This window comes from Mirounga leonina, unplaced genomic scaffold, assembly GCF_011800145.1.
Source record: "Mirounga leonina isolate KUSES-001 unplaced genomic scaffold, KU_Mleo_1.0 Mir_128, whole genome shotgun sequence".
Classification (NCBI taxonomy): domain Eukaryota; kingdom Metazoa; phylum Chordata; class Mammalia; order Carnivora; family Phocidae; genus Mirounga; species Mirounga leonina.
The window spans coordinates 541,063-561,517 of record NW_023270320.1 but is presented as its reverse complement, the minus strand read 5'-3'; the positions used below and the strand labels follow the sequence as shown (position 1 = coordinate 561,517).

The window sequence follows — 20,455 nt, the reverse complement described above, 5'->3', positions numbered from 1 at the left end:
GTACTCTGAGTTGGGGATTAGTTGGTTTCTTTTAGATACCTGTATTACAGTCAGGTAATGAACAAAGCCATCTTGGTTCTACTTTTTTATTAACTGCTGCCCCCAAACACTGCAAATTTCTTTGGAGCATTTATCATGGATAATGAAGTGTCTGCCTTAGACATTGGTATGTGGCCCATGGATTTATTTTGGGGAGTTGTGGGGAACTTTTTTTTTTTCCATTTTTGTTCTGTAAAATCAAGAATTCTGGGAAAGAGAAAACAAAATCTTTTAAACAATTCAATAGTTATCACTATTTTTGAGTGACTAATTTTATTTAATTTTCACTGTAACCCTTTAATGGAGGTATTATGGTCTTCATTATTTGTAGGTAAGGAAGCCGAGGCTAGGACAGGTCATATAACTTGGCGAGGCTGAGCCCTGAGCCTAAGTCTGTTTGAGTCTCCAAACTCATAATTTTTTTTTTCTTAGTGATTTTGCCTGTCAGTTTTATTTAAGATCTGTATTAGTGCATTGGATTGTTTACTGTGGGAAATACTCTAAGACTGAAGATAGATGTGGCTCAATTTCAGTTTTGTGTCTAAGTAGTTTTGTGTTTTTGGGAAAGTCCGTAATCTCTCTGGGCCTCACTTTTTTTCCTCCATTAAGTTTATAGTGCTTTCCAGACCTTATTCCCAGAGTATTAGGAAAATTTGTGAGTGTGTGTGTGTGTGCACGTGCGCGTGCATGTGTGTATTCTGTATAAAGTACCATCTGTAACTGTATGGGAAGAGAGCAGGTAATGGTATTCTCATTTATAATAATGAGCTTTCCCCGAACTTTGGCAAGTTTAAAATGGTATCGATGGGAGTTACTTCTTCAAGTATTTTGGTTGCTGTGAAGTGACTAGCATGTGACAACAGTGTGACAAGGTGCAGAAACGTCATCTCTTGGGTGACTTGGAGTTGATGGCATTGCAGCAAATTGCGGAATTTAGGCTCTCCTGTGCCAGGACGAAAAAGCTAGCCTGATCTCCAATAGGACAGGACTTTTAACACCTCTGGTGAAGAAAGGGGAGGGGAGAATTCACACCTTTCCAGTTATTGCCACTTGCCTTGTATTTTCTTTTTATTTTAAGTGGTTGGGGTAAAAATCTTCTGGTAGGATTGGCGAGATTAACTTATTTTATCAGCCCTCGTTCCAAGGATAAGAATTCGGAATGTGAAAGTAAGACTACCTAGGTGATTTGACTGTAGTTGAAGAAGAAATTTAAAAATGAATTTTAAGAATGGTGCCACAGTAATTTCTGTTTCCTACAGACCCCAAAGGAAGGAGTGTATCTTTCGAGTGGAAGTTCCAGACTGGTAGGTTGTTTTTTTTGTTTGTTTGTTTGTGTGTGTTTGTGTTTTAATTTTGCTTCTTGGGTGTTTTTCTAGCTACTGACTTAGATTTTTCTTTTCTTTGTCTTCCTTCCCTCCCTCCATCCTTCCCTCCATACTGCTTTATAAAACTGGAGTTTTTTTTTTTTATTCTTATGTTAATCCCCATACATTACATCATTAGTTTTAGATGAAGTGTTCCATGATTCATTGTTTGTGCACAACACCCAGTGCTCCATGCAGAATGTGCCCTCCTCAATACCCACCACCAGGCTAACCCATCCTCCCACCCCCCCCTCCCCTCTAGAACCCTCAGTTTGTTTTTCAGAGTCCATCGTCTCTCATGGTTCGTCTACCCCTCCGCTTCATTCTTCCCCTCCCGCTACCTTCTTCTTCTTTTTTTTTTTTTTTTTTAACATATATTGCATTATTTAAAACTGGAGTTTTTATACCTCAGAATAAAATTACTTACAATATATCTCAGAAGTAAAATTAAAGAATAAAGCCTAAATAAAACCTTCATAGAGCTGATTGACTACATTGATTCATCATTTTTGAGTGAGTATATATGCTGGGATAGGAGTTGTGGTGCCAGAATCTAGGAGAAGGGTGGGCAAACAGATATTCTTGTTCTCTAAACTTTAAAATACTTAATGGTCATCCAACATGTATTTTTTATTTTAGAAGAAGGACGAGATATTATATGAAGTTAATGTACTAGTGAGGACAGTATATTTTATTTTCTATTGTGCATCTTATTCTGAAATGTCAGAATGTTCTCTGAAAGTCACAATGTATGTGAAAGCTGTTTTCTGGCTTAATCTCTGATACGCAGCTTTGTGTAGCAGATAGTTGGGAATTGCTAAATTATTCACATTGACAACTATGGCATTTAGGTCAGGAAGTAGACAGACGGTCACTAGGGGGATACTGGCTTATGGATAGACAGATTGTACCCAAGACATTACAACTAGGTCATTCATTCTAGCTATCATAAAAGTTGAGTTTGAGGATATTTCTACTTTATTCTTGCACGATGGTGTGAAGTGTTGCTCATAAGAGTGTGTATGTCCAGCTTAGGTGGGGTGAAGGGGTATCAGGAACACACTTCAGAGGGTGGACTGTAGTATTGAAGAAGGGACCCAGGATTGCCCTCCTACTCTCAAGTGAGTAACACTCTTTGAGGAGCTGGGCCAGAGAGACAGCAGGTACTGTCTAGGGCTCTGCATGGTACTTCTTTTTCAGGAAGAGATATGTGACCAGATCTCCCTCTATTTGCTTTTCTCTAAAGTCTAAAGACTCAGCCTGGGCCATCTATTGGATTCAAGACCCTCTTATGGCCCCTCCACCCCCCCCCAAAAAAAAGTTTCTGTGGCACAAAAAGCATCTAACTCTATAGCTCTAATAACTTAGTGAAAGTTTGAATGCTTGTGTTCACAGAGTGTGTGTTCCATGTAGACTAGATAGGAAGTAAATGGGTAGTAAACAAAATGAAAACCAAACAACAAAAAAAGATTTCATCAAGGTTAAAGTAAAACTCTTTTCTGCAGAACTTCTAAGTCTTTAGTACTAAGAGGACACAACTGCATTGTGAATCGGCAGGGGAGGGGGGGTTAGAAGTAAATACTCTCTTCACTTTCCACAATCCTCTTTTGTATGGTATGGAGGGTATTTATTCTATAGAGAATTTTCTCCCCTTGCTATCCCTTTCTCAAAATACAGTTTGAAGTGATAGAATTGATTATGGTTTCAAGATTTTAAAATCTTTCTATATATATAGATGTAAATTTGAAGCCATGGGTATAGAAGCTCATGAATTGTATGGAGTTGCAGCTTTATTGTGTGTGTGTGTGTGTGTGTGTGTGTGTGTGTCAAAAGTCCAAAATTTTGGTATTATAGCAATATGGATATTTAATATTATCTATAGCAGTGTTTGAATTAGCTGGGGAAATATTCATTTCTACAGAAACTGGCCAAAAAATGAGAAAAGTAATAATTGTTTTAGAGAAAGCACAAGAGTTTTCATTTGCTTTTGTTAGGCTTTAACTAGTTCACACAAACTCCACTTTATCATTTTTCTTAGGAGGAATAGTTACCTGTAATCTTTTTTTTTTTTTAAAGATTTTATTTATTTATTGGAGAGAGAATGAGAGAGAGAGAGAGAGAGAGCACATGGGGGCGAGGGTCAGAGGGAGAAGCAGGCTCCCTGCTGAGCAGGGAGACCAATGTGGAACTTGATCCTGGGACTCCAAGATCGTGACCTGAGCCAAAGGAAGTCGCTTAACCGACTGAGCCACCCAGGCGCCCCAGTTACCCATAATCCTAAAAGTTTAGCAATTTGGAACTTGGTATATTGGTGTTTTTGAAATTGGAAGAGCAAAATTGTAGTACTAATTATCTCAAATGTGTTCTTGGTGCACATTGTCTTGGAGATAATAGCAATGGTTTAAAAATACTGTTCTCATTTATCTATGCTGAAAAATAGTATTTTTAAAAGCACTGATTGGAGAGTATGTCTGTGTTCTTTTGAATGGTGATTTTTGAGAATTGGGCCATAAACTTCTAGAATTAAACGCAAACACCAGAACTTCAAAATAACTTGTCTTTTCTAAAATAGAGGGAACAGAAACCAAAGACTTTAGTGCCATCATTATTTTACTCTCATGACCCATAAATGAGCAAATCAAGAAACAGAATATAATCTTCCTTTTAAAAAAATAAATGTTGTTGAAATTTAAGGTAAGTCTAAAGTAATAAAAACAAAAAGATATAGAATTTTTAAAATCTAAGATGCTGTTGATTCTGAGGTAAATCATTATTTTAAGTACCACCAGAAAATAATAGGCCACTAATTAACTATGACACAATGCTTTTTAATACTTAGAATTTTTTTGTCTTTCTCTGTCTGGCTTATTTCACTTAGCATAATATTCTCTAGGTCCATCTATGCTGTTGCAGATAGCAAGGTCTCATTCTTTTAATGGCTGAGTAACATTCCATTGTATATATAGACCACATCTTCTTTATCCATCAGTTGATGGACACTTGGGTTGCTTCCATATCTTGGCTATTGTAAATAATGCTGCAGTAAACATAGGGGTGCATGTATCTTTTCAAATCTGTTTTTGTTTTCTTCTAATAAATAACCTAGTAGTGGAATTACTGGATCATATCATATTTCTATTTAAACGTACAGATTTTTACATGAAAATAAGAATCTTAGTTGCTTGTTTTCATTGCCTTCTCCATACACAATACTTTTGTTTCAATACCAATTAATAGCATAATCTTTTTGGAGACCTTGTACACATCAGTTAAGTCAAGACTAAATCAACAATGTATAATTTTCCTTTGTGCACAGATAACGAACATCTGTCTGCCTGACAGGGGTTGTACTATATAAGAAACCATCCTAATTTCAGAGACTATGAAGTTTAGAAAAAACTTGTCTAAGAATCAATGGAATGTGATATGTACTTGTGTTTATATAGTTTTGTCAAAATCAGTACCACTTTTGCCTCATCTCTGGAGATGTTCAATGGGAAAAAAAGGAAAGGGGGAGAGGACTTCTGATTTTTATTCAGGAGCATCCCTGACTCTTCCTGGTATCATCCCCCTCCCTTTATAGGAAGGTTCATGATCAGGTTCTGGAGGATTACTTTCAGGGTTTCAAGCTGGTCTGCACTGCCTCTGACATCATCCCCTCCTTTATTAGTTTTCTGGGCTTTCAGAAGTGCTCTTCCCCCAGTGCCCTTTCCCTTGACCAAGAGACTTTGTCATTTTCAGTTTACTTGAAAAATATTTTCAGAAGCATTTGTTGAAATTGAAACTACCCTTTGGGAAGGCGAGCTTTGTCACCAGCTATTTAAATTGTCATCTTTGCTCTGAAAAAAGTTTTGGATTTGGAGTTGGAAGACATGACTCTAAGGGCAAGTCACACCTCTGGGTATCAATTATTGTCGTGTAAACAATGAGTAGTTAGGTGATCTATTATTTGAAAGTTCTGCAGATGCTTTCCTAAGGCCACGTGGGCTAACAGTAGGTGGTTGTCCTAATTATGCCATAATTTCTTTGGACCACTGCAAGGGTCTCAGATATGAAGAGTAGTTTTATGACCTGAATTCTGTTTACTCAGCTGTGAGTCCTGGTAGGGTTTCCTTTATCTAAAACATGTACCAAAATGGATGCCTTATTGTATTTCATTTGTACATAGGGGATACCTTTCTAAAATTCATTCAAAGAAGCTGTACTAAGAGGTTCTGACTATCATTAAAATGAGATGATATATGTAAAGGGCTTGTCACATGTCAGAGTGTCAGAAAATGTGATTTCCTTTCTTCTCATCTGATTTTAAAGACTCTTCTTTTTCTTTTTTGGAGAAGGAGGTATTCACTAAATTTGTTGTCTACTGTGTCCCTTTAATTCTCAGCTTATTTGCGGAGCATATTGTCTTGTCTTGTGTCCAGGAACTGAATCTGTTCCAGCTCATGTTATTAAACTACCTCTGAAATCCCACGATTTCCCAATTTTAAAATACCAAAATACTTGAGAAAAGAGTTGGATGGTAGATAGCTGATGTCATTTACATTAAGGAGCACCAGGCTTGCTCCCCTCACATTGCAGGAGTTGATAGTGTGAAATCAGAGGGCAAATAAAGATGATCTACAGCTCCCTAAAATTTGGTAACTTTTTTTTGCATGAGAAAAGTAGTTTATTTCTAAATTAAACTTATACATGGTTCAGATGATTTATTCATTAAGCAAACACTTTGGTAAGAATAAACTGTGTGCCAACTGTCTGGTAGGCACAGTTCTCCTGGTTTTCTTGCTTATTACCTCATTTGTTTAAAAATACATATATTTTTAAATCAAAGATGGTTTCAAGAAACCTGTAATTTTCTAAAACATATTCCTTGGAAAGGAAGGCACCCCATGTCTGAGCACCTCCTCCTCTCTTACATGACTCAGTGATCTGGGGAAGTCGTCTTAAGCATCGTCTTATCTATTTTTTTTTTTTTAAGATTTTATTTATTTATTCATGAGAGACACAGAGAGAGAGAGGCAGAGGGAGAAGCAGGCTCCCAAGGAGCAGGGAGCCCGATGCGGGACTCGATCCCTGGACCCTGGGATCATGACCTGAGCCGAAGGCAGACGCTTAACGACTGAGCCACCCAGGCACCCGTCTTATCTATTTTTAACATATAATAAATGAAGATAGGAAGAACCTGGTTTAAGCATCATTCCTGGGAACATACAAAACTTGGCAACTGGCAATGCTACTTTTCTTTTTCAGATAATATAAATGATCTTTTTATTAGCAATGATGGTTTTACTTTTCTAAGTTATTAAGAATTGAGTGTTCCCCTTGGATTCTACTTTGTTGCCACTTTTTCATATTTTCTCCCCATTGTGTAGTATTAAGGAGCAGGTAATGTTTTAAAAAAATAATAAACCTGGGGAATAATGTCTAGAGAGAGCTCATTGGTAAGTGTTTTGTACTGGTCAGAGCTTCTAGATTCCACAATGAGGGAAGTATTTAAAATTATTGAAGTAATTCTAATTGGTGGATATAAGTAACCAAAACTTCATGGTGGAGACTTTCAGCTTTTTATATAGGTTCAAGAGAAGAAGCATCCTAATTATTATTTTCAGGTATCTTCTAGTCAGGTTGCTTGGTGTGTTTAGACTAGAACATAGTCACTGACTTTTCTTATTAAATTTATCACAATTTGATTAGGGCACTTTTAGTGAGCAACTGTTTATGTGCCAGTCATTGGACTGGCACTGAGGCATTGAGACTAGGCATTGAGATAGAAATGTGATGAAGATCTGGATTCAGCCTAGAAATGTCACAAACCAACCTGATGGGGACAGTAGTAGAGACAGTATGCATAGTATGCAGTGGATCCTTGTGCCACAGGATGACTTAGGGGATTGCTGGAGTCTGGGCCTTGGATGATGCTGAGGGTCATGGGATCATTCTCAGAAGTAGGGGAGGAACTGAAAAACTAACTTTGGAAGCTAACATGAGTCTAAGATACTAACAATCTGGCTTGTTGTTGTTTTGTTTTTGTTTTTTAATTGTTGCACCTCTTCTGACCATAGCTGTTTGAGAATTGGAGTTGATTTGGGGGCTTTTGAGTGAGTGACTGCTTCGGATGTACAAGTGAGTTCAGGCCCCACCTTTTCCCCTTGCTCTCCTCTCTAGCTGTAGTGCCCTCTCTGTGCTGTCCTTTGGACTTGCCATACACAGTCCTGCCCAGGCCTTAGTATTTGTTTGGAGTGCTCTTCCTGAAGATACTTTGCGAGGACGCATCCCTTACTTCCCTTCAGTTTTCCACTCACACGGCACTTTCCTGGTGCCATGAATAAAACAGCAGGTCTAGCCTCCCCTGTTTCCTTCCTGGCTGTATTTATCTTCAAGGCATTTATCACTATCACTGTCTGAATGTTAGCTCCATGAAAGCAAGGACTTTTGCTCTTCGATGCTTTATTGAACACTTAATATTTACATTAGAACAGTGTCTGACTCATAACAGATATTCAGCAGATATTTGTGGAAAGGTAAAGGGGAGGGACACAGGGAGACCTGCATTTGTTTATTATCTGTCTCTTATTTGAAGTTAAAACTGTACAAAGGCAGGACTTTGTACTCCTAGCACCTAAAGTATGTCCAGCACATATTAGATGCTTTAATAAGTTATTGCAGAGGTAATTATGCACATTGATGTGTACACTTAATTAACTATACTAAGCATGTTTAGTCATATGGATGTCCCTTAAGAAGTAGACATTTTTGTTCTAATATGCCAGTGTTATACCAGAAGTATAACATTGCCACAGAAGAAAGGCCACACAGCATATTGTTTAAGAGCTTGAACTTTCCAGATCAAACTGCCTGGCTTGAGCTCCTATCCTAGCTTTGCCATCGATCAGCATTGTGACCATGTGAAATTACTTTACGTCCCCATGTCTTAGTTTGCTCCTCTGTTAAGTGCATGATAGTACCTACCGATCATAGGGCTGTTAAAGGGGTTAGGTGAGTTAATATAAAGTGCTCAGAATAGTGTACAGAGCACAGTAAACATTCTAGATGTGCTTACAAAATATATTAAGACAAAAAATGTATATGGATATTCTTGCTAACTCATTCATCATAGGCAATAAAGAGTGGAAGAAAATCCCTTTTTATTCCCATAGCCCCAGATGAGGATGATCCCTTTGTTATGTCTCCAGATGAGCTGGAATAATGTAAAGAGATGAAAGCAGGAAGTGACTGAGATAAGACTTTATTTCCTTAGGGAATGATCTTCCTGCTTTCTTTGTGCTGATCTTACTACACTGTTGTTAGGAAGCACATTTTTTCTCTTTAAAATTAAACACAAAATTTGTTAAGCGAATCTGAGAAACCTCTATCAAATACAGCAGCTTTCACTGTAGTTGCAATAAGTGGCACTCAGGAAAAACTCAGTATGGAGAGGATATGCTGACCTGCCACTGTAGTAGGAATTGCATGGAGTTTGTGAAAGCGAAAAAGCGAAAACCTGCATCATCTGGGTTATGCCCCCTGAGGAGTATGAAACTCTAGAAGGGTGAAGAGTAAAATTATATATTGAAAATAAATGCCTCTAAAGTAAATGCAGCCTGTTTCATTCACTTGGTGTTTGGGCAGTTTCTGTACCTCTGCTTTGCATGCTGGTGCCCTCTCCTGGAAGACTACAGAAGGTATTTGCAAGGTGAAACTGCCAGAAGCTGAGGGGCACTGCAGGCCAACTGTGCAGTTCTGAGTGTGCCAAGGAAGTGCAGCAAGAACTGTGGTGTGGGGCAGTGAAAACAGGTATTTATAAAAATTTGAAGAGAGGGCAGAAAACACTAATAGTGATGATACAAATTGGATATATCTAACCATAGAGAGTATTCATAAAGCCTCTTGTTCTTCCGAAGATGGAAGAGTCAGAAGAGAAGAGGAAGAGAGACAGAGGAGAGTACAGAATTGATCTAATGTTCTCTAGATAGATAATATTATTTAGTACCTGGACCTGCAAAAGTGTGTGTGTGGGGTGTTTGATCAAGCTAAATTTGTATTTACAAGTATACTTTTGAGGGTTCTAATGTTTCGTTTAGGATTGGGATACTTACGTTTAGTAAGCTAATTTTAACTTACTTATCCCTAATGGTAATCACTCTCAAGTAAATTACATTAAAAAAAATTAAGTTCTAAGTTGAGACCTCTAGCAGGGGTTGATTAAAAAAAAAATCGACTTGAATTAGGATACATCTTCTAACTCTAGACACTGCTTGCAAGATAGAAGAGGGCTATCTATCCCTGACTCGCTTTAGGTGCCACTTAACCTGTGTGCTCAGAGGGAAGCAGGGATTCACAGGATTGGTTTAGGTACACCAAGCCTTTTTTATTTTCTTTTAAATTCCAGTATAGTTACCATACAGTGTTATATTAGTTTCAGGTGTACAATATAGTGATTCAACACTTCTATACATCACCGTGTGCTCATCACAACAAGTGCACTCCTTAATCCCCATCACCTATTTAACCCATCCCCCCACCAACCTCCCCTCTGATAACCATCAGTTTGTTCTCTATAGTTAAGAGTCTGTTTCTTGGTTTGTCTCCCTCTCTTTTTTCTTTCCTTTGCTCATTTTTTTGTTTGTTTCTTAAATTCCACATATGAGTGAAATCATATGGTATTTGTCTTTCTTTGACTGACTTATTTTGCTTAGCATTATACTTTCTAGCTCCATCCATGTCATTGCAAATGGCAAGATTTCATTCTTTTATATGGCTGAGTAATATTCCATTGTATATACATACTACATCTTTATCCATTCATCAGTCGATGGACACTTGGGCCGCTTCCATAATTTGGCTATTATGAATAATTCTCCTATAAACATAAGGGTGCATGTATCCATCTGAATTAGTGTTATTGTATTTTTGGAGTAAATATCTAGTGGCATGATTACTAGATTGTAGGATAGTTCTATTTTTAACCTTTTGAGGAAACCATATTCTTTTCCAGAGTGGCTACACCAGTTTGCATTCCCACCAACAGTGCAAGAGGGTTCCTTGTTCTCATATCCTCGCCAACACTTGCTGTTTCTTGTGTTTTTGATTTCAGTCATTCTGACAGGTATGAGGTGGTTTTGATTTGCATTTCCCTGATGGTGAGTGATGTTGAGCATCTTTTCATGTGTCTGTTGGCCATCTGTATGTCTTCTTTGGAGAAAATCTGTTCATGTCTTCTGCCCATTTTTTAATTGGATTGTTTTTTGGGTGTTGAGTTGTGTAAGTTCTTCATATATTTTGGATACCGACCCTTCATCTGGTATGTCATTTGCAAAAATCTTCTCTCATTCCGTAGGTTGCCTTTTAGTTTTGTTGATTGTTTCCTTTGCTGTACAGAAATTTTTTATTTTGATCTAATCCCAATAATTTATTTTTGCTTTTATTTCCCTTGTCTCAAGAGACATATCTAGAAAAATGTTGCTACAGCTGATGTCAGAGAAATTACTGCCTGCGCTCTCTTCTAAGATTTTTATGGTTCCAGGTCTCACATTTAGGTCTTTAATCCGTTTTGAGTATATTATTGTGTATGGTATAAGAAAGTGGTCCAGTTTCATTCTTTTGCATGTAGCTGTCCAGTTTTCCCAGCACCTTTTGTTGAAGAGGTTGTCTTTTCCTACTGGATATTCTTTCCTTCTTTGTCAAAGTTTAATTGACCACATAGTTGTAGGTTCATTTCTGGGTTTTCTGTTCTGTTCCATTGAACTCTGCATCTCTTGTTGTGCCAGTACCATACTGTTGTGATCACTACAGCTTTGTCATATGACTTGAAGTCTGGAATTGCAATACCTCCAGCTTTGCTTTTCTTTTTCAAGATTGCTTTGATTATTCGGGGTCTTTTGTGGTTCCATACAAATTTTAGGATTGTGTGTTCCAGTTCTGTGAAAAATGCTGTTGGTATTTTGAAAGGGATTACATTAAATGTGTAGATTGCTTTGGATAATAGAGACATTTTAACAATATTTGTTTTTTGGATCCGTGAGCAGGGAATGTCTTTTCATTTTTTGTGTCATCTTCAATTTCTTTCATCAGTGTTTAAAGTTTTCAGAGTACAGGTCTTTTATCTCTTTGGTTATGTTTATTCCTAGGTATCTTATTATTTTTGGTACAATTGTACATGGGATTTTCCTTTTTAAGTTTTTATTTAAATTCCAGTTAGTTGTGGGGTGCCTGAATGGCTCAGTCGGGTAAGTGTCTGACTCTTGGTCATGAGATCAAGTCCTGCATTAGGCTCCGTGATCAGCATGGTCTCTTGTCCTCTCCCTCTCACTCTGCCCCTTCTCCCTGCTCATGTGTGTGCACGCCTCTCTCTCTCTCTCAAATAAATAAAATCTTTAAAAAAAAATTCCAATTAGTTGAGATTGTTTTCCTAATTTCTCTTTCTGCTTCTTCATTATTGGTATATAGAAATGCAACAGATTTCTCCATGTTGATTTTGTACCCCGGGACTCTACTGAATTTGCTTATCAGTTCCAGCAGTTTTTTGGTGTAGTCTTAATGGTTTTTCTGTATAGAGTATCATGTCATCTGCAAATAGTGAAAATTTGACTTCTTCCTTGCCAGTCTGTATGCCTTTTATTTCTTTTGGTTGTCTAATTGCTGAGGCTAGGACTTCTAGTATTATTTTGAATAAAACTGGTGAGAGTGGACATCTTTGTCTTGTTCTTGACTTTAGGGAAGAAGGCTCAGTGTTTTCCCATTGAGTTTGATATTCACTGTGGTTTTTTCATAGATGGCTTTTATTATGTTAAAGTATGTTCCCTCTAAACCTACTTTGATGAGGGTTTTTTTAATCATGAATGGATGTTCTCCTTTGATGTTTTTTCTGCATCTATTGAGATGGCTTTTATCCTTTTATTGATGGGTACACCAACTCTTGATATGACACTATTTAACAAACTGTTTACAATAGTAAAATTGTAGTCATTATCCATGTTAAGGATTATCCACTTAGTGGAGTATCTGTTGCCAGTTGTGTTGGTTAGAGTTCATACATATCCTCACTGGCAAAATCCTTGACCACTTTCTGTTGCCCAGTGAATGTATAGTAATACTAATTCAATGCAGTAAAAGTGTAGACAGACGATAAATTTTTGCTTAAAAATTATTTATTGTATTCTAAAATGTGTGAAACATATATTAATATGAATAATTAGAAGATGGTTTAAGATTCAATTGAAAATAATTCAGTGCTTCATATTTTTTAAATTAAAATTGAGCATTTTTTTTCCCTCTGTGGTATGAAGGGACAGAATATGGCACCTCTTTTTATTTTATTTTTATTTTTTAAGATTTTATTTATTTATTTGACAGAGCAAGAGAGCACAAACAGGGGGAATAGTAGAGGGAGAGGGAGAAGCAGGTTCCCAACCAAGCGGGGAGCCCGATGCAGGGCTTGATTCCAGGACGCTGGGATCATAACCTAAGCCAAAGGCAGATGCTTAACCATCTGAGCCACTCAGGCGCCCCAGAATATAGCACTTATAAAACATTATCTTTTAGTTATAACTTTTCCTCAATAATAAAGCCATAGTGATAGAAAACTGATCATTTTCAAGTATCAGATAAACTTAAAAAACTAGAAAAAATTTAGATAATTATGATTGAACTTATAATAAAACATGTCTTGAGTTATCAGATGGTTATTTGGGAATTTATTGCTTTTGCATTGACTTCTTTTGTTTAATGATAGATTGTACCATTGAATGGGCCTCAGTAGAGGGAAGCACTGAGAAATAATGTTACAAGCACTACAGAAAAGCAGCCATTATCATTAGTTTTTTTGTTATACAGAATTGTATGTGACGATTATTTGTTGTCTCTTTTTTTAGTTGGTAGGGATTTCAGAGAGAAAAAGCAAAGATGTGCTAGTTGAGGCAATTTTGGCTTCTAAAAATTTGACATTCCTTTTTATAAATTGTCTTTGGAAGGATAGACTTGATTTCATTCTGTGTTACTGTAAATACTCTAAGGATATTAAACTTTCTTCCTTATAATTGTATTGCATTTGGCAATAATAGCATCCTTGACTAAATCCCAGGAGTGAGGTTAGTGGGCTCTAGCAGTTCAGTTAGTCCCTTTTACATGTCTTAATTTTCTCATGTGTCATAGGGCCAAATAGTAGTACCTCCTTCTTCCTCAAAGGGGGGTGTGTTTTGATGAGTTTATGCTTTATTTGTGTATGTATACATTCATTTATTTAGAGTGTTAATGCCTTCCTTCAAATGAAATTTTTTTAAATTAGATAATTTGAATTTGGAGAAACATGAAGGGATATAATATCTTGGCATGGGGGATAAGCTAGTGTTTTTCCGTGTAGACATGTGGGTGTATTGTCTAAATTCAGACCACCCTGTTTCCCCAGAGTGTGCAGTGCATAAGCACAGTCATTAACAGATATGGTCAGCTTCAGACTGTCTACTTACGAATTTACAGGGATATGGAATGCAGTTGTCCCTTTTATTTCCTTTTGTCAGGGTAGAGAGTGATATAGTGCCATTAGAGATTTTTAATGCCATATAAAGGCAGTGAGGTAACATGGCCAAAAGCTGTATCTCATGAAAGATGTAAACTCAGAATACGCAGTGACATTTTAATAGCATTCCAGGAAAACAAGTTAGTCCATCTGTGAATGATTCACTCTTCCTTTTTTGCCCACTGGAATTGGGATTCACTGATTCGTTCACCGAAGCTTCTGTGCAAATAATGAACATGTATATGTTTTTGCATCACTTTCCTCCTTATTTATTATCAAGCTAGACATCTAGTAGTAGTTGCTTTCCAAATGATTCATCTCATATTTTTATAGTGTAGTTGTATTAAAATTGCCTTGATAATATTGCAGCAAAATTACATTCTCATTTGAGAGCCAGCCAAAAGCTCCAGTTTAATATGAAAAATCAAAACAAAAGAAAAAAGAAAAAAAAATAACCCTGCATCATCTGGATTATGCCCCCAGAGGAGTGTGAGGCTGTAGAAGAGTAAAAATACCAATTATTTATTGGAAATAAGTGCTTCCAAGGCAAATTTGTAAGTTTGGTCAGCTTCTGTACCATTGCCTTGCACGTTGGTGCCCTTTTCTGGAATACTGAATGTAGGACTAAGTAAAATGAATGAGGTTTTAAAAATATCCTGAGCCAGAACCTCTAGGTGACACTTATTATAATTCTTCATTTGTAAAGACTGAATTATGTTATCCATGCCAAACAGAACTAGCCATTAGGAGTTTCTATAGTTAGATTTTATCAGTGGTTCTCTATAATTATAAAGTCCCTGAAATCATGTATAAGTAAAATGCAGCCCCATCTAGAGAGATGTATTCTATATAAATGTTAAAAGTAGGTTCATTTGAGGCAGTTTCTTTAGAGAAGTCAAGTATTAATTTCTACTGAGAGCCAGTTAACATTTGTGTACAATACAAATAGCAGTTTACATTTAATAAAATACTGCCTGATGTAATAATCTCATGTGATCATCCAAATAACCAAGTAATAATCTTAAAGATGTAAGGAGGAGGAGTAGTAGTGGATTTTCCATGGGTTACAGTGGTGCCCCAAAATCCTGATAACACATCAGAATCATCTTGGAGCTTAAAAAGAAAATGTGAAGACCCACCTCAAGCCAACAGTCTGAGAATTCCCTGGAGTAGTCGGTCTGGTGATGGAAACTAACATTTATTGTTCACTATGTGCCAAACACTACTAGGTAAACGTTTATGTGGATCTTCTCATTTAATCCGCACAACACCTTGGGAAGTTGGTATTGTTCTCTCCATTTCATAGAAGAAGAAACTGAGGCTCACAGAAAATAATGAATTTACCCACTCTGGTGACTGATAGAACCAGTGTTTGAACCTTGGCAGTCTAACTGGAGCTTTTGGGCAGATACTTGCTTTTAGCATCTTCTACATTAATAATTGTTACTGACAAACTAAGCACTTGCATGTAGAATCTCATTAATAAATGAAAGGAGACCTCCTCATTCTTCTGCTGTAATGGATTTGTGTTCAGATGAATACACTGCTAGACATACTTCTTTGTCACACATTTCTGGGTTCCTTGGGCATATTGGACATTACAGCCCCTTACCAGGTGATCGAGCCACATGAGTGGAGGGGACTGCTAAGGTTGTACTGAGTTCCCACGGGTAGTGGATAGTTGCTGTGGCTACTAGGACAGCTCTGCCTGAATATCCTGTGGACCCCTTACATGATTACATATATATTATTACCCCTCTGTCTCCTGTTTCTGTATGTGTGTGTGCTCGCATGCCCGTCACACACTGTTACATGTCCCATCTTCTTCCTCTTGTATTTGTTACCTTGGTTGGTGGCAACATACCTGCCCAGCTTCTAAGTCAGAGTTAGCTTTCTGCCCTCCCTTGGAACACAACTCCACACACATTCCAAATCACTCATTATGTTCTTTCAATTTACTTTTTGTAAATATCTTTCAGAGCAGAGCAGGGTTTGTTGTTTTTCTTTTTTTTTTTAAGATTTATTTATTTATTTGAGAGAGAGAGAGCACGCACAGGGGGAGGGGCGGAGGGAAAAGGAGGGAGTCTCAAGTAGACTATGTGCTGAGTATGGAGCCCGAGGCGGTCAATCTCACAACCGTGAGATCATGATCTGAGCGGAAATCAGGAAGTTGGTCAGTTTACCAACTGGGCCACCCAGGCGCCCCTTGGAGCAGGTGTTGTTTTTTGGTTTTTTGTTTTTTTTAAATATTCACATGAATTATCTTTCAATTCAGGTTCTTGTCTCCTAGCCAGAGTATTTTGATAGCTTTCCTAGCTGATTTCTCTGCCCTCAATTTTGTCTCCCTATAGTTTTTCCCACATGGTACAAAGAAAAGTGATCTTATAAAAATACAAGTCTGGTGGGGTGGCTTAACCATCCGACTCTTGATTTCCACTCAGGTCATGATTTTAGGGTTCGTAAGATTGAGCCCTGAGTCCAGCTCTGCCCTGAGCATGGAGCCTACTTAAGATTGTCTCTCCCCTCATTCTCTCTCTAAAAAAAAAAAAAAAAAAAAAAAAAAAAATTGTCTCTCCCCCCCTCTTAAAAAAAAAAAAAAAAAAAAAAAAAAAAAAATCCAAGTCTGATCATTACCATTTCCCCTCTTTAGACCTATAGTGATTTTCCATGGGTTACAGTGGTGCCTCAAAATCTTGATAACACATCAGAATCATCTTGGAGCTTAAAAAGAAAATGTGAAGACCCACCTCAGGCCAACAGTCTGAGAATTCCCTGGAGTAGGCCCTAGGCACATGTCTTTTCTGAAAGACATTACATATGCTCATATTCCCATATCTCCTTGGATATCTAATGGAGATCTCAAAGTTAATGTAACTAAAATGGAACTTCTTTCTCTTAAAACCTGTGCCAACTTTGGTTTTCCTATGTTAACTGATGACAACTCCACCCTTCAAGTGGCTCGGACCTCCCATGACCGCTTTATAAATAAAAATATATCTACCTCTCTCCCCAAACTGAGATTCTTGATCTCTCTTTCTTTTCTATTTTTCTTCCATAGCAATTATCACCTTCTAATGTAATACATGTATATGTATTTTTTTCATTTATTATAGTTTGTTGTTTATTTTTAGCTCTCTTGGGGGTAGAAGCTTTTTCTTTTGTTTACTGAAGTATTCCTAAATAGTAAGCACCTAAACACATTGCCTGACACATGGCAAGGAATTTGTTAATATTTGTTGAATCAGCAAAAACAACCGTACCAGAAAATGACTAGCAGTAGCAAAATTAATAGTAGTAGAGGATATAAAGGACTTGAGTACTGAAGTCCCATTGTCCATGTCCAGCTCTGTGCCTCAGTTTCCATCTGTAAAATGGGTATACAACGATCTACTTTATAAGATTATTGAGGATTAGATGAGACAATCTCTAGGAAACACTAATCTCGGTGACTGGCACAAAGTAAGCGCTTAATCAGGGTTAGATGCTGTTAGGTGAATGGGTACCACTGGAGGTACTGTAGCTGTTATGAATAATTTCTCATTTATATTTCCTCCAAGATTAGATGATGTGCTATCTCTGCAATGCCTGAGAAATAAATGTCCTACATAATGATGGCCAACAAGATTTCCTTTCCTTTCTCAAAGGCGATGTTATATACTTCAGGATTTTAAGTGTATCTTGCTTACGGTAGACTTAGAATTCTTTTTGACTGACGTTCGTTCTGGCCATGAAAGCTAATGCATTTTTACCAGTTTTTTTTCCTGAATCTGTTGCTTTCAGGCCTTTATATCTGTATTTTCAACCTGAAGAGTGGTGCCAGGGTCATATTGCACCCTCTGGTCCTTTAATTCCACTTTCCACTCTTTGGGATTCTTCTGACTGGCCTTTACCTAGCTTATACAGTCTAAAATTGGACTAGGTGCTGTTTGTTGTTGTTTTCTATGCACAATTCCCCCGGTATACTTTATAAATGCGGGGGGTGGGGGAAGCTTTGACACCTCAACCTAGTTTACTTTTTTCATCCTAGTTTTATTACCTCAATTCAATACAAATTTAAAGAATTTCTTAAAATTTAAATTCAACGTAAATATGAAACCAGGCTATCTAACTGGTACCCTGTGCTGATGTCAGTGTCTTCTGGAACATTCCAGGATTGGTCATAATGAATTAGAAAGTTCGTGCTTGCCATGTGTCATTGATAGTGTAGCACAGAAGACAGTGGAGAAAGTGGACAAAGCCAATTGCTCAGTTCTTGCATCCCTTTAGCAGATGGCTACTGAATAACTTCATCCTTCTCCTGTGATGTGAATACAGAGTGAAATTCAAGATTGTAGTAGGTGAGAGAGATGGGACTTTCAAAAGAAGAGCTAGAGTAAAGGTAATTTATCAGCTGCTCTGAGAATGCAGCAGGAGGGAGTTGGAATATGATTCTTAAAAAAGTTATCTCATTTGTGTTCTTGTAGGGTCAAAAAGAATTTGCAAAATTTGGGGCACCCCAGAAATACAGGGTAGGGGTAACAAGAGGGGCAAACGGAGCAAGATGGAAAAGGGGTATGAGAGCACAGCTAATATTGCTGTGTGACCCAAGCATGAGGAAGATGGTAGATGATAAATCTAAATGAGCCATTGGGGTCAGCTTGTGAATGGTCTTATCTGACATGCTACAGAATATGGATTTTTATCTTGTGTAGGATTTTTATGAAGGAGGCATATTATTACATCTGTGGTAGCAGTAGGTAGGCTGGGAAAGAAGGGTGAAAATAAGAGAAAAGAGTTTTTCCTTTGTATTTAGAGGATATTAGAGAAGAATCAGTAGGTCATAGGCAACTGAGAGAAGGTCTTAATGAAACTATAGAACAATAGTTTAATAAGGAATAAAAATTACGTAAGTAAGTCAGAATAAACCCACGCTGTGGGTTGTGAAACACGCTACCAATTGGCAGTTAGGGAACACCATTATTGGAATTCTTCAAATAAGTTTAGAACAAATATTTTGGGAGGTTGGGTTACCGGGTGAACCTAGGTAAAATACAAGACGACTAGTTAAATCTGAATTTCAGATAAACATTGAATGATTTTTTTTTTTTTAGTGTATGTTCTGTGCTAAAAACAATTTTTTTTTATCTGAAATTCAGATTTAACTGGATATCCTATTATTTTTATCTAGAAAAACTGGTAATCCTAGTATTATAAAAAGGTTATGAGAATGCCCGGTGATCAGACTCAATCTGATCCTTCTTTTGATGATAGTGTTACCATATGTGTTTGCAGGTATGAGGTACAGGCCCCAGTGAAGCATTTTCTAGAACACAGGAAGAACCTTTTGGGGAGTCTTTTTACATTTAAGTGGCTATTAGGAATTTCACCTTAGGAAATTGTACAGTTACTTGATCAAGAAGAAAAGAGAGACTAGGAAAAAAAAGGGAAAATTCAAACTACTGAAAGCATCTAGTATTCAGCAGACTAGATGGACAATGTCTTGTGTATTCCGGGAAACAAAATGGGGTGTCATCCCTCCTGAGAGGGATCATCCAGTTTGCTTTATCAAGTGTGAGCAAGGCTGGGCTGCCATTGTTGTTTATGCTCTTAATATACAGTGGCTCTTGTGTTCTGGCTCCTGTTTTTATTGGGGTTGTAAAAACATTACAAAAACCCCAACAGTAAGCACTCTGCCAAGAAGGTGAGGTCATAGTAATATGACTTCACAGGGAGCGAGGTCCTTAGAAGCCCTAGTGGACCAATAGACACTGGACTTGTGGGGCAAAGAGTACTGAGAAGGGGCTTGTAAGGGGATGTATGTATGGCCCAGCCACCCTAGGCTCTGAGATGAGTTCTTTTTGGTGTCTGCCTTATTGCTGGTGAGTTTGTATTGCCATTATATTGCCAGGCTTTCTGATTTAAAAGGAGCAGTCTCTGTTCTTGCTCAAGTAATCTCATAAATCATGAAATGGGACAGAATGAAGCCATCTAGGAATGGAGGTATTTATCCTCACTGTATTCCTTATTTATTTTTTTTTTACTGAAGGTTTTGTCAAGAAGATCCACAGAAATCTGATTTGTACAGATGTTAAAATTACCTCCTTTTGAAGAATGTGGGGAGAATGAGGTGAAATAGACTGGACTGGGCAAGAGAGTAGAAAGAGGGGGCAAGTAGAAAAAGTGGTGACTGTCACCACTACACTTTAAAAAAATATATGCTCATTAGGGTAAGTCTCTTGTATTTGAACAAAATCTTTGCAGTACTGTATATATGGTGTAATTTTACTATTTACATGGAGTGATTAAATATATACCATAAATATGTCATGAAAAATGAGCAATAAGTAGCAGTTTAATTGAAAAGAAAATGCTTTCTTTGGCATTTGTTTTTTCTCCATGATAGCTACTAGATAGAGTAAGAGAATGCATGCAGACAGAACTGCAGGGATTTTCTTTTATAATTATAAAAATTATTTGATTGTAACTAAAATAGTTCTTGGAATAAATGTTTTACATTTCCACCACGAATGCAGGAAAACACAAAGTATGAGTTGTCCTTTAA

The 20,455-nt window shown here is 37.3% G+C and overlaps 1 protein-coding gene across 1 annotated transcript in view; it reads left to right on the top strand.

The window, feature by feature from the left end:
- PSD3 (pleckstrin and Sec7 domain containing 3) overlaps positions 1–20,455 on the top strand; it is a 522,661-nt gene that overhangs the window by 153,553 nt on the left and 348,653 nt on the right. The window contains exon 5 of the mRNA XM_035003894.1: positions 1,299–1,343. Within this exon, the coding sequence (XP_034859785.1) occupies positions 1,299–1,343 (45 nt within the window). The remainder of the gene's footprint in view (positions 1–1,298; positions 1,344–20,455) is intronic.